The sequence below is a fragment of the Geospiza fortis genome, unplaced genomic scaffold (genome assembly GCF_000277835.1).
Source record: "Geospiza fortis unplaced genomic scaffold, GeoFor_1.0 scaffold75, whole genome shotgun sequence".
NCBI classification, from domain to species: Eukaryota; Metazoa; Chordata; class Aves; order Passeriformes; family Thraupidae; genus Geospiza; species Geospiza fortis.
In genome coordinates, this window is record NW_005054360.1 from 235530 (window position 1) to 248959 (window position 13430).

At 40.4% G+C, this 13430-nt stretch overlaps 1 protein-coding gene across 7 annotated transcripts in view; it reads left to right on the forward strand.

The window, feature by feature from the left end:
- The window catches only part of KIAA1217 (KIAA1217 ortholog), a 354729-nt gene that overhangs the window by 180063 nt on the left and 161236 nt on the right, over positions 1-13430 (forward strand). For all 7 annotated transcript variants that reach the window (XM_031059312.1, XM_031059311.1, XM_031059316.1 and 4 more), the window contains one exon: positions 2294-2580. In XM_031059312.1, the coding sequence (XP_030915172.1) occupies positions 2294-2580 (287 nt within the window). The remainder of the gene's footprint in view (positions 1-2293; positions 2581-13430) is intronic.

A 13430-nucleotide genomic window follows, 5' to 3' on the forward strand; every position in this document is an offset into this window, starting at 1 on the left:
CACACTTATGAGTTCTGGGTTGGGCTTGTCAGCACAGGTTTACCTACCTGCCTTCTTGAGGAAGTGCCTGCCATCACTTCAGTCATTGAAACTGCTGCTCTGACCGTACTTTGAGGGCTTATACCAAATTGCTGCACTCAGTCACCTGAGCTCATGCTGACTCCCTCCAGCTCCAAGAAAATCCCTTATTTTATGGCTGTGCCTTTTTTCCAGCAGCTTGAGGGATATAAACTCTAGGCTCTTGGCACAACAAATTGAAGATGGTAAATTCCATCCAGCCCCAACCGTCCCATGTAAAATCCATCGGAAGGACTGTGCAGCTTTCAGAAACTGTTTTCACTGAGTGTATCTGGAGTAGCCATACTGGCTTCTTGCAAGCAAAACTTTCCTGTTTGCCATTTTTCTCAAACAAGCTCAGTGTACCTGGTGGCTCATGACTTTCCAACAAGCAGAGAAGGATGGATGTTTCTTAGTTGAGTTGTGTTGGAAAAAGTTGAGTGCATGTGTGTTTGTACACGAAAGTGAGGCTGCTGCTCTGGAGGTTTAACCAGGATTGTGCTGCTAAGAAGGTCTTAGAAGGTGCTGTGAAGACCGCAGATGACACTTTGCATCTGTGTAAGACTTCCCTGTGAACCAAACCTGCTTGCAAAGTTGTGTCCAGATCTGTGCTCATCAAACCATGGTGTCACCTGCAGTCTGGGCCCCTGTGCCTGCATCTGCTTTCAGGATAGGTTTCCAGGAATGCAAACAAGAGGGCATTGTGGAACATTTTGGAGCCCTTGAACAGTATAGGGAGTTTACAGAAACATGCAGTCTTTGAGGACCGTCCAGGGCCAAGTTCTGTCATGGAACCCAAGGAAATGGATTCCCTATGTGAGCTGGTGGGACATCCAGCAGCGGCTCCACCATTGGAGGATTTGCTTTATTACTGGGGCTTGAGGTTCCATGGCACATGGCAGGCAATTGACAGTGCACACCAGAAAGCTGAGAAATCTTCAGCATAAAATCTTGAGGCAGCTGGTGTGCCTACCACACGCAGTGTCAGAATGAGTGACTGAACCATAAAAAAAACCTAGTAGGTGCCTGTTTCCAAGCAGTGGTACTGTATAATGGCAGCACGTGGGCAAAAGGGGCTCTGAGGCAACAAGTGTGAGACAGAGAAAAAAAGATTTATTCAAAATAGGTAGAAGAAGGAGCCCCCTGCTCCTGGGGAGGTGCTGGGAAGGGTTAACACTCAGGGGCGTCTGAGTTTGAGTCTGTCTGGTAAAGAGGAGGAAGGCCACATAAGACTTGGAGAGGCCTTTTCAGTACTTCAGGTTTTTGTTAGTTTTTGGTTGTTTTTTTTTCCTTTGCTGACAAAGGAGTGAGGGGTTTTTTCAAAGGTATTAGGTAACAAGGCTCCAGTCTACAATTTTTTGAGCACCAGAGGGTTTATGTTACAGAGTTATCTGAAGATAAGCCAGCACTTACATACCCACAGTGTCTGCCTATCTCTTTACAAATGTTGTCGTGGTCTTTGGTCTTAAAGTAGATTTTAAAGTAGTAAACTTTATCTGAGGGTTTTTTTTTTTCCTTTTTTAGATCCCACAGAACTTGCTTTTATTGTATTTCTTAAGAAATGGTTTATGGAAAAATGATGTAGAATTTTCCAGCCTGCTGTCCTGAGACATATAAAATCTGAGGGAGATCCGTGAAATTTAAAACCAGACCATAGTGAAAAATCAGGAAAAAGAGACTCCCAAACCCTCTTGCTATTTCCTAGGTGTTTCAGAACATGCTGAAAACACACTGAAAAAAAAGATTAAGGATGATAAATCTGCTCTGTCAAAGGAATTTTTATCAGTTTGTACCCTGAAATATAGTAGTTAGGGGGCCATTAAGTGTACTGGACCCTATTGAAGAAATCTGTTTCTTCTTGTAGAAAGCATCCTGTAGATCTTAAAGGTCAGGGAATAAGGCCCTTGTCAGATCTTCTTTTCAAGTCACGTAGGTAAAGTTGGTATAAAAGGAACATCCACTTTAATGATACTCACTTTTCTGTGAGGCAATACTGCAATTGTGTGATAGAAGTAGATAAGTATGTGCATAGCTTATATAAGGGATTATTTCTGGGCCACTTACTATGATATGTATATGCCTAATGATGCAGAACATGCCATTGCATACTGCCAGACTTTTAAAAGTACCTAGCTTTCATATCAGTCTTTTTTCCCATTTTGCTACTAATGTGAATGTTGGTATTAAGTTTTTATAATACAAACTATGTTTGGTTTTGGTTTTTGTTTCTTTGCAGACCAGGCAAAACCCAGTTTGCATGTGACATCACTGGACGATGCAGAATGTCTCCGATCTAAAGAGCTGCTTTCCTCCCCGAGCAGTCACACCTCTCCCAGCTCAAAGCCCACCCGCAACATCCCTCGGAGACACACTGTAGGTGGCCCTCGCAGTTCCAAAGAAATACTGGGAATGCAAACCTCAGAAATGGACAGGAAAAGAGAGGCTTTTCTTGAGCATCTGAAACAGAAATATCCCCACCATGCCACAGCAATAATGGGACACCAGGAGAGACTAAGAGATCAGGTAAGGAAGTCAAATTTCTATCGTGTGTGTTTAACGGTCCTTATAACTCCTACAAAACTCAGTGTTGCCTCATTACAAAAGGTGAGAATGTAACAAAACATGAAACAAATTTTTGGATGTGGCCTGTGATTCAGATGTTGCCTTGAAATTCAAAGAAACGAAATAAATCTGTTCAGTATTACCTTGGAATTGTTTCTTGAAATTGACATTTCTGAAGAGCTTTTCCCTTTTTTTAGAGCATATGCAGAGAAATAAGTGAAGGTGAGACTCTTGATCTTAGTATATGAGTCTCAATCTACTTTTCAGAGCTAAAGGGAAAATATGGAACAGCTGCTGACTTCTGTTACACTTTGAGTATTGGCACTGCTGCCTGGGAGAAAAGAAAATACCTGCAGAGTGTGTCTGTATGCTTTAGCTGGCTCTGTTACCCTTTCATTTGGTTTCTTTTCTGTTTTTGAGTTTTGTAATGCAAACAGAGCAGACTTACCCATAACTGTCTGCCTCCTCCAGGGAGCTTTGACACCCACATTCGTCTGTCAGCAGCATACCTGAGGGTGGTGTGCCTCTGCCTGCAGCTGCTTCCCAGCAGCCAGCAGTCCATGCAGGGTCAGAGGGGAGGTGACACGCTGATGTATCTCTCAGAGCAGGTGGAGGCTGCTGGCACGCCGACCTTCTCAATTCAGAGACTGCCGTGCAAGGATCTCTGCCTAACTCTGGGCTCTGATTTTGGGTGCAATAACAGAGTTTAATCTGTTTGGGCAATCTATCATTTATTCCATAATTAATTTTTTTTTTCAGTCAAGCATCAGAATTTGGAGTTTGGTCTAAAAAATCTTGTGCTCATTATTCTCGGTTTAGCAAATGATTGACAGCAAGCCTTTTTGTAGGAGCTCATTTGCCTTAGTGGTTTATAGGTGTTGCAGCACTAACAGCAAATTAAGTGTAAATAAGGAATAAAAATGAGTTGGAAAAACATTGTACTCTGTTATGGAAGCTCTTAGTGAATTCCAAGCTTCTTTGAAGCTTTGCATATTTGTGAGGCTTTGAAGATCAGACTGTTACAGGTTTAGAAAGATTGTAATTTGTTAACTCACCCCTAGAACTTCTCTTTTACAGGGTCTCTAGAGATCCCAGGTGCTATCACTGTTAGAAACCATCTGTGTCCAGCTAAAATTGCTGCAAGACTTCAGCTCTAATGAGGATGATCTATTCCTCATTTTTAAACAGTTTTACTCCTTTCTTTTTAAAGTCTTGACTTTTTTTCTTCCCCACTTATCTCTTCCATGAACTTTAGTGACTGTGTGGAATGTGCTGGGTGGTGGATAAAGATAGCATACAAATTAAATAAAGGGGGTGGGAGGGGGGCGAAATCCAGAGATTAGATCTTTTGGAGTCATGTAAATATTTAGTTCCAGTGTTGCAGACACTGCAAACCTAGTTTGAACAGCCTACAGCATTACACCCTACACATTTTGTAATTTGAGCCTTTTCTGAAGGCAGTAAATTACAGAAGGAATGCAGTAACTGCTCTTGATATTTGTTTAAAATGTGTCTTCCTTGCTAATTTATTGATGGCAAAATTCATTCTCCTGCTTCTAATTTTTGGTGATTAGACAAATGTATTATATGTGTTGTGTGTAATGAGTTTTTTAACAATTTTAATTTTTAAAACAAAATAACTTTGAAACTACTATTAGAGCATCAAAATGTATTTCTTGGAAGTGGGAAATACTGAAGACCAGCCATTCAGCCTTACTTAAAAAAGTATAAACCGAACTAAAACCACATGAAAACATGCAGAAATAAATAACAGAAGTTGATTGTAAGAAAGTTGCTTAGTTGGCATGTGATGTATAACTCTCTGGCTCATCAAATGCAGCAAGACTGTGATGATCATAGCATTACAGTTCAGAGGGGGATTTTCTTACCAATTGTGTGTCTGTGCGCACACCCACATCTCAGTATTTGGTGTTTGTGTGTGTTTATATGTAACTGTATATGGATACACATAGGTATGTGTGTATAAATATATATATATACACACAGCTGTGTGTGTGTGCATGTGTGTGTATGTATTATGTGTGATTTCTTAGCCACTCCATGAATAAGACTATAGTATAATTTTGCCTTGAAGGGTGTATATGTATGTTTAGCATCCATGCTTCCTTTTTTGCACCCTTATATGTATGAGTGTGTAGCAGTGGTATAGAAGACAAACTACATGCACATGTAGTAGGTATGCATATGCAACATATACATGTATCACAAACAAAATTTGTAAGGTGTATGGGAAGACATGATTTAAAATGTCATATTTTAAATTAAAATATCAGAATTTATTTTCCAGGTTCCTTTCCAGATTCCTTTTTTCCCTCCTTACTTCTTCTGCTGCTGCAGTGTCTGGAAAGAGGCAACATTGTCCACAGTGGGAATTTCCACACTGTAGGACACCTATCAAGGATAGTAGTTAATGCAACACTGTTTTCTAATCTCTTTGTTAAATGGTGCAGCTGAAACATAAAATACCCCAGTATTTACAGTCAGGTAGCCCCTGGTGTGTGTGTGTATATATATATATATATATGTAAAATTTCTCTTCCAGGTTGTTTTAAACCCTGTCACCTCCACAACCAGTAGAAAATCAAGATTGGTAATTGTCTGGTTTCTTCTTTGTGGACATTGTTCTCTTGTCCATTTTAGCCATCATTATCTGAGTATGGCAAACTGACTCCTTGTTTGCAGGAAATAAACATCAGGGCAAAAATATTATATATGCTGTCACATCCTACTGTATCACTTCCACCAGCAAGGGCAGCTGAATATTGTCTGCATCTTCCACTATGTGCTAATGGTTTCCTCCAGGCTTCATTTATTCAGATAAATACCTCCCTGGATGTGCCTCCTGAGGACCCAATTCTGCTCCTGATAATCTGCCACAAATCAGAAATACAATCATGGCCAGGTAAAATGCCAGCAGGGATTACTGATGGTTAGCTAATGTGATGACCTGAAACCTCCCAGCTGTGCACACAGACCATTTCTCCTCTGAAGGTTTGTTGCCTTGTTTGTGATAGCCTGTTCTGGAAAGGAAAGCTCACAGAGGCAGGGGCCATCTTTATTTGCACAAGGGGCTTGAGATATTGCAGCCAGGCAGATAGCCTGTAGCTAAGCTGCTCTGTGGTAAACTGGAGCGCGACTTTGCAGCAGCCTGGGGGAGTGCAGACACACCTTGTGTGCCCCAGCACAGGAGAATGCAGCACCCCATGGCCACATCTCTGTGACCCACAGCCGAGCAGCTCACCCTCTCATTGCAGCTTTTCCCCCTTCTAAGATGAATCCACAGCTGGGCACCAGAGCTCCCTCCACCTGGAAGCCTGTAAAGCCAAGGAACAATTTTTACTTTTTTTTTTAGGCAATGCAAGTTTCTGCAGTAGATTTAAATGCATTACCTCTGCCAAGGCTGTCTCACCTGTGGTAATGAAAGGAAGGTGCTAATGTAATCCCCAAGGAAGTTAGGGGGAAAAAAAGCAAGAAAGAAACAGTCTGGGATATCTTCAGTTTCAGACAGTGTGAATCATCTTCTGTGGAGCTCATGGAAGGACATGGTCACTTGCTTAGGAGAGGCTGACTCTGGTCAGCAGAGTAGGAAAGCAGGAACAAGTGTAAAAGCTAAGTCTGTAGCTGCAAACATGAAAAGGAGTTAGCAATTAAGAGGTTAAAATGCTAACCTGGCAATGGGAGGGGGTAATCCCTGCTGTGAACCTGTTTTACAAGTCACCTCTAAAAAAACCTTTCTGAGGGGCAGAGAACAAAAATGAATGCGTAGAAGTTTTTCTGAGCAGGAGCTTGTGAGCCTGGGGTAAGAAAGTGAGCTGGAAGAAGTTTGCCACAGCTTTCTTCAGTTTTTGTTTGACTAGGAAATAGGCTGGGAGGTGTGGAAGGGTCAGGAGCAGCTCTAGTGCTTCAGGCAGTGCTCCGTGAAGAAGAAATTTTCTTGGCAAACAAAATCAGATTTCAATCAATTAAAAACAAAACTCAAATCCTTCCGGTGCCTTTGCAGGGGTGATTGCCTAGAAAATGGTGGTTTAGGGGTTTTTGTTGTGTTCATTTAGATCTGAACATGACAGGTAACTCTGGCATCTGGGCAGGTGTGGCTAAGGTTACCATGGAGATCCATGATGTCATGCTTGATAGAGCATGTCAAGACAGCTAATCTAACATGTAGATGTTCAAAAAGTCCCATAGGCCAGGACTAAGCTTTATGCAAATAACAAAGTTACTCTGCAAAAGGGCGAAAGAAAACACGGCTGAGATATGGCGTGCGCTCTACCTGGCAGCTTGAAAGGATTATTACAGATTTCATCATAAATTAAAACTTTTGGAACTAAAAGAAGAGGATTTCAGACCGTCTCTGGCCTCACCTGCGGGATCTCACATTTCGGTAAATAAGCCTCTTTCTGTTTCTGCCCTCGCTGTGAAAAAATGCTTTTGAAATCCTGGAGTTTGCTTCACCATGTTCCTGCTGGCAGCAGGATTGAGTCAATAAAGCAAGTTTTCTGGCAGGGCATGTTCCCTTTTCTCTTTCAAAAATGAGTTCTTTATTGAATGAACTAAGAATTCGGAATTATTTGAAAGGCATTGTAATGTATCATGTTGATTATATGAATCATGCTCCAAAAATTTCCTAGGTAGTGTTTTGGAGGAGAAACTAAGAATGGAGACACTGTATTTATTTGTAGATTATTGCCAGATGTCTCTCCTTTAACTGTTAAAATAGAGCCCTAAAATTATAACAGCATTTATTCCAGGATTTGATATCTGTTAAAATACCGACGTTTTTTGTTTTTTAAATTAATTACAGTATCTGTTGGTTAAACTGACTTTGAATGTATGTTTTGATATCATAGGTAACGTTTGAGCACTTCTTAATAGATTTTTTTCCTTGGGTAAAAGTACGTTAGTAGAGGATAAACATATTCGGAGGTGAAAGTCGAGCAACAGAAAGGCTATTGGGACTTTGGGATGTGAGGTATAAACAAAAGGGGATACTTTTAGTCCCTCTGGAGGGACAGTAAGCACCTTGTGTTCTTAGTTGCAGCCACTTTCATGCTCACATCAGCCAGAGCAGATCAAGTAAACAGCAGTAGGTAAGGGATGGCTGGCATGGTGGGATGTGGTAACGGGAAACAGCGTTGGGGCTGCAGAGTCCCCTTGGTTCAGGTGGCTCAGTATGGAATGGAAATGGGAATGGAAATGGTCTGGGTAGGAACAATGCCCAAGCTTAAAAATGTGAAAAGAGAAAAATAGTAATGTTCTACCTAAGGCTACTGAGAGATGTAAACTGGAGAGAAACTTCACTTCCATGTAGATCCTCTGTAGGTTTTAGGGAATGAGAGGGTTGCAGAATATGGTAAGCACATTGTTTCATTCCAGGTGAAAAAAACAGGGTATAAAGGTTTTCTGATATTCTGCATTGCTTGATTAGACAAGGTTAAATAAACATTTTTTGGAATGTGTAGTGACTTTTAAAGTGAGAGAATTGAAAGCACTGCAAGTGAAGAAATCACTTCAAAAACTGATTTCTTTTTAGTCTTAACTCTTTTGCTTTTACACCCAGTTATATCTTGAGTTATTAATGGGAATTTTTTAGAATTCATTTGAATTTAACCTTTCTCCCAGACTCTGAGTGTTAGTTATTTAGTACTTGCTTATGTACAAATAACAATGTGTAAAATAAACTAGCATATTTTGTGTTCATTACACTGTTGCTGGTTGATGCCATGGAATCGGGTAGGGAGAAATTGATTTAGTGTTAATGCTGCATGAACACTTCTTTGGTCTGTGCAAGTTAAAAAACAGAGTTAAAAATTACATTCAGTTTTAAAATGTGAAGAATGTCACTTTAATCTGGATATGCTGCAAATTTTTCTAGTTGGGAATCCATTTCATTGAATTACCACTTGGTTCGCATACTGCTCTACTTAACGTGTCACCAAAAAATGCCTGTTCATGTGTGAGAAGTCAGAGTCACGCAGCCAGAACATGCTGTTCTGTTGGCATAGGTTGTAGGTTTTTGTGTGGAGGAAAAGTAAAGTTTCAGAAGTTGTTTGAGGAGGTTTCTGTGAGTTCCTGTCTCCTCTCCACCAATGGGCACTGCTTCCCTGCCCGAGTGAGGCAGCAGTTCCCCATTGTCCCTGGGCAGTCTGACCAAGCAGAGCGCGCTGAGGAGGGGGGACCTCCCCAGTGTCCACACGTGTCCCCTGTCTCACCTACAGCTGGTGCAACAATTTATTGCTTTCAGGGCCGCCCTAAGTTAGGGGCAACTGCTCGTATTTTACACTGTTACAAGCACCTAAGAAAAGCAATGAAAATGAACATATGCGACATGATTACGAGGTTAAATCTCTGCTGGATTCCAAGCCCTTTGCTTTTGTTTATGGAAGGACATGAGATGACATGTCCATTTGTTTTGAGTTGAAACATGCTCTTTAGCCCCCAGATAATGCTGTGATTGCAAGATATTTAAAAATAGCTTGATAGATAAATGAACAAAGGGCTGGTTCATTAGCAAAGTAAAGTGGATTTACTTTGTATTCACTCAAAGTGAAAATGCTGAGGAAGAATATTCCTAATAGAATGTCTCAGTGGAAAGTCTTTCAATTTTACCCTCTAGTTTATAAAAGTAAGGCAAACTATTAAGGTACATATTAAACTACTAGCCCTAAGGTATCTCTAGGAGTAAATGAAGTTTAACTAGATTGTTAATACTTGCTTTGATAAATATAAGTTTCTTCATTTATATCTATCAGTTAAAAGTAATTTGAAAAGCTGGGGTTTTTTTGAAAAAGCAAACAAAACAAAGCTGCAAAAGGACTAATAAAGCAATTCCTTTTCTTTTTCCTTCCCTCCCCCATGCAAACCACACACCAGTGCAGTTACTTTGCCCCAACAGGATTAGTAACTTTTTTCTGTGGCAACGCCTCTGCATTTCAAATAGCGTGTACTGTTTGTAACTCATAAGTCCCAGGTAGTTGTTTGTACTTACCTTTGTTCATGTGAATTTTGTACATATATTTTTCTAATCTTATTTTATGACAAGCAAAAGTATTTTTAGAATGCTTTGTATTCAGTTGACTGTGTAAATGCCTGCAGTGATCTTGTTCCAGTACCTGTTGTTAAATCCAGTAAGGAATCTAGGACTTTGGTATCCCTTAAAGCATATTTCAGGCAGCTGCCTTCAAAAGTGTTGCCCATGGAAACCTCTCCCAGTTATTGTAGACACCTGAGATTTCTTAGGTTTCAGAAACTCAAGCTTTTCTGGCCCAAAATGTCCTGAGGCATTTATAGGTGTGTTTTTGCACATACTCGGTTTAGCCCTTGTTCTTTCTGGATTCCTCTGTCGATGACTGCCAAAAGCTGCACCAAAACAGCCAGCAGGGCCCTGCCTGGGGGATGGGTTCAGGGCAGCACTGCCTCCTTCAGCAGTGGTGGGGAGGAGTGCCTGCACAAAGGGTGCTTTGCCACTGCTTCCTCTTCCAACTCTGCTTTTAAACCAAAGCACCTCCAGTTGCTTCCTGCCCAGCTCAGGGGTGAGCAGCATGGGAGGCATCCTCAGGACACCATTCCAGGTGGGGCTTGTCTGTGATCCCTAAATCCCAAAATTAATTTCAGTCCCCTTATTTACTTAAGAGAGCACAATAAGTCTGTGACAGAAGTGATAATGAAGACCTGCAAGCTCTGGTCTTTTGGCCATGCTGGTTTTGAGCAGGTGTTCTCATTTGGCCACAGTTCTGAAGGTGTGCTACAGAACGTGTGAGGAGCACTTGTCTGGCAAATGATCACAGCCAGGCAGAGGTGTTGGGTGAGGGCAACAGGTTAGTTGGTGTTGGTGCTGAGGTGACAGTGTCATTCCCTAGGTGACCTGTAATTAGCCTCAGAACTGGTGAATTTGCTGTGTCCAAAAATCATTTCCCTGCAAATGGTTGTGAATATGCTTGGGTTGTTCTTGTTACAGCTGAATAGTCCTGTTAGCTTCTCACTGGGAAGCACTTGTGTGCTATTTGCACATTGTCACTTGGGATGGGAGCACATATTGATGTCAGTCATTAGCAAAGTAAATGCACCTCTGGACTAGTGCTACCGCTTTACAGCATTTTTCAGTTGATTTTCTAACAAAGGCAGATTGCACTGAAGTCACCTGATTAACTGGTTTGGTTTAACCATAATCACTGGGATTTAAATGTCTTTTCTGGGCTCAAATGGGAGAACAGGAGTAAATAAGTCAATCACTTATATACATATATTCCAATTTCTCTTCTCTTCAAATGAGTTGAGTATGCCAGGAAAACCAGTCCTGTTGTTAAAATTGCATCTAACACCTGTGACTCTGACAGCTGCCCCTGAGATATGTGTTTTTAATATTCACCCAGTCATGATAATAGTGCCAGTTCAGTAAATTCAGAATCTGCGGTATCAAGTTCTGCATCTTGACATAGCTAGTCAATGCAGGGACTTCCAGTTGGTCAAGGATCTTTTGAAGGGTCCTCTTTTGGTCTTGTGGATTTTTTGTCCCAGTTAGTACCTTTTGTGCTGCTGCATTTTGTGTGGCCCCTTGTGCAGGGGATTGTAGTGATTCCAGTTATTCACTAGGAGACTGCTGCCTTAGTAAGCATTGAGCAGTGCCATTTGTTTCAGTTTGGGTAAGATTTTTATTGGCTGATCAATACACTGCCATAGGTGTGCATCACTTTAAAAAAACACAAAGTGTAAAATTCAAAAGTAGTTACTAAACAGAGGAAGAGAGAAGCTATTCTCTTAGCTTATTTTTGGATTACAAAATCCAAAAGACCAATAGTATGTTTTTCACTTTGAGTTCTGCCTCTTAAGGGCAATTTCTTAACACCCGTCAGGTGGTGGATGTGGGATAATCAGCCATTATGTATGTTCTGGTCTTTGGGAGTTACAGATTATTTTGTCCCACATCTGGAGATTCATCTTCCAAAATTATCTTCTTGCTAGTTGTAGGACTGGATCTTCCTGATACCTACATGAATGTCCAGTTCTGTTTTGTACTGCTGAATTCTTGACTATGTTAACGTCTCATGACTGAAAATTCCAGGACTCAATTAAGTTTTAAGACTCTTTCAGCTTCTAAGGGATTTCTCACACATTTCTTACACATTCCTTTAATAAACTGTCTTCATTGCAATTATTTCATTCAAAAGAGCAAAACTAGTTTTACTTCAATTTCAATTAAAGCTAAATATTTCTTTGGTCTGAAGGGAGATATCTGTCCTTCAAGAAAGGAGGAAGGCAGCAAGAGGAAAATGTAAAGAGTGGAAAAACAGAGTTAAAAGGTTTTGGTTTTTTTCTTATTTGAAAGAAGTTGATTCTGATTTTAAATCCTACACGATATGTTCATTTCAGACACATTTCCTCCCAGATGAACAAGCAGAGACTTTTCCAATTTGCACCTATGTTGTGGGTATGTGGGTATCTAAAGTCTGGAAACAGACCTGCTGTCAATGTTTATGTATGAGTTTGGGCTTTCTTCCACTGTGCTTTGAAAGCATAATTTTAGCTGCATTTATTAATTTTTAGACCTATTTTTAGTAACACAAAATACTATGCATCAGACTGTTGTAATTAGTAGCAAACTACTCACAAAAGAAACAAATATTTGACTTTGATTAGAATAAGTAAAAAGAAATATCACTTATTTCCCATTGGCTGAACAAATAAACCATTGCGTGACATTGGTTGGTTGATATAAATGAGAGGAAATATTGCTTGGAAGGAAGAATTATTTTTTAGGATAATGTAAAAAAACAACTTAAAAGTACACATGTAACATAAATGCTTCCATTTAAAAAGTGTACCCAAAAAATTAGAACATTTATAAAATTTCTTGTTGATCTAAACAAACTATTTCTTTTTTCTTTTTTTGATAGAGGTGATAATTTGAGTAAATTCTTGATCTACTTATATTTCTGTTATGTATTTCCCTAAAACTCTAAAGAAAAACCCACTCCAAAACCTCACAGATATTGTGTGCCAATTTCACTCTTTCATTATGGATATCACATGATCTTTATTTTTTTTTAAGCTATTTCTTATTAAAATTATTTAATAGCTTTGCACTAAACAGAAAACATTGTGTCAACATCTGCTACCCACGGATGTGGGAGAACCTCTGTGCTCTTAGAATGGGATCACCACAGTAATGCAATTATCATGATTTGTCAGTAACTACTGCAGTATTTTTGGGTTTTTTAGAGAATCTCAATTGTTCCAATTTGTTTTCAGCTGCTAGTCCAAGCTGCCATCTTTTTGGCTAATACCAATTCCAGCACTGGGAATACAGGCAGGATGGTGCCTTCTTGATGGGAAGTGTTCATGGGAATGCCCTTCTTGATGGGAAGTATTCATGGGAATGCCTTCTTGATGGGAAGTATTCAGATGCAGTATTTTTAGGTTTTTTAGAGGATCTCAATTATTCCAATTTGTTTTCAGCTGGTAATTCAAGCTGCCATCTTTTTGGCTAATACCAAGCCCAGCACTGGGAATACAGGCAGGATGATGCCAGCCTCTTGCACATGTGGATGAGTGGGCCAGAGGAGGGTTTCTGCACCACACAGACCAAGGGACTCTGCTTTACCAGAGGCAATTAGTGTGGTGTCTGTCACTGGGGAATTTAAATGAGAACAGGATAGAAACAGCATCAAACCTTTGTGGAGGTCAGTGGAGAACCTCTCCCTTCAGAACGTGGCAGAAGGGTGGGATGGGGTGGAGCAAGGAGGCGCAGATCACAAAAATGTTTTTCTTGGCCCTCGTGGTGCTGCTGCTGATGT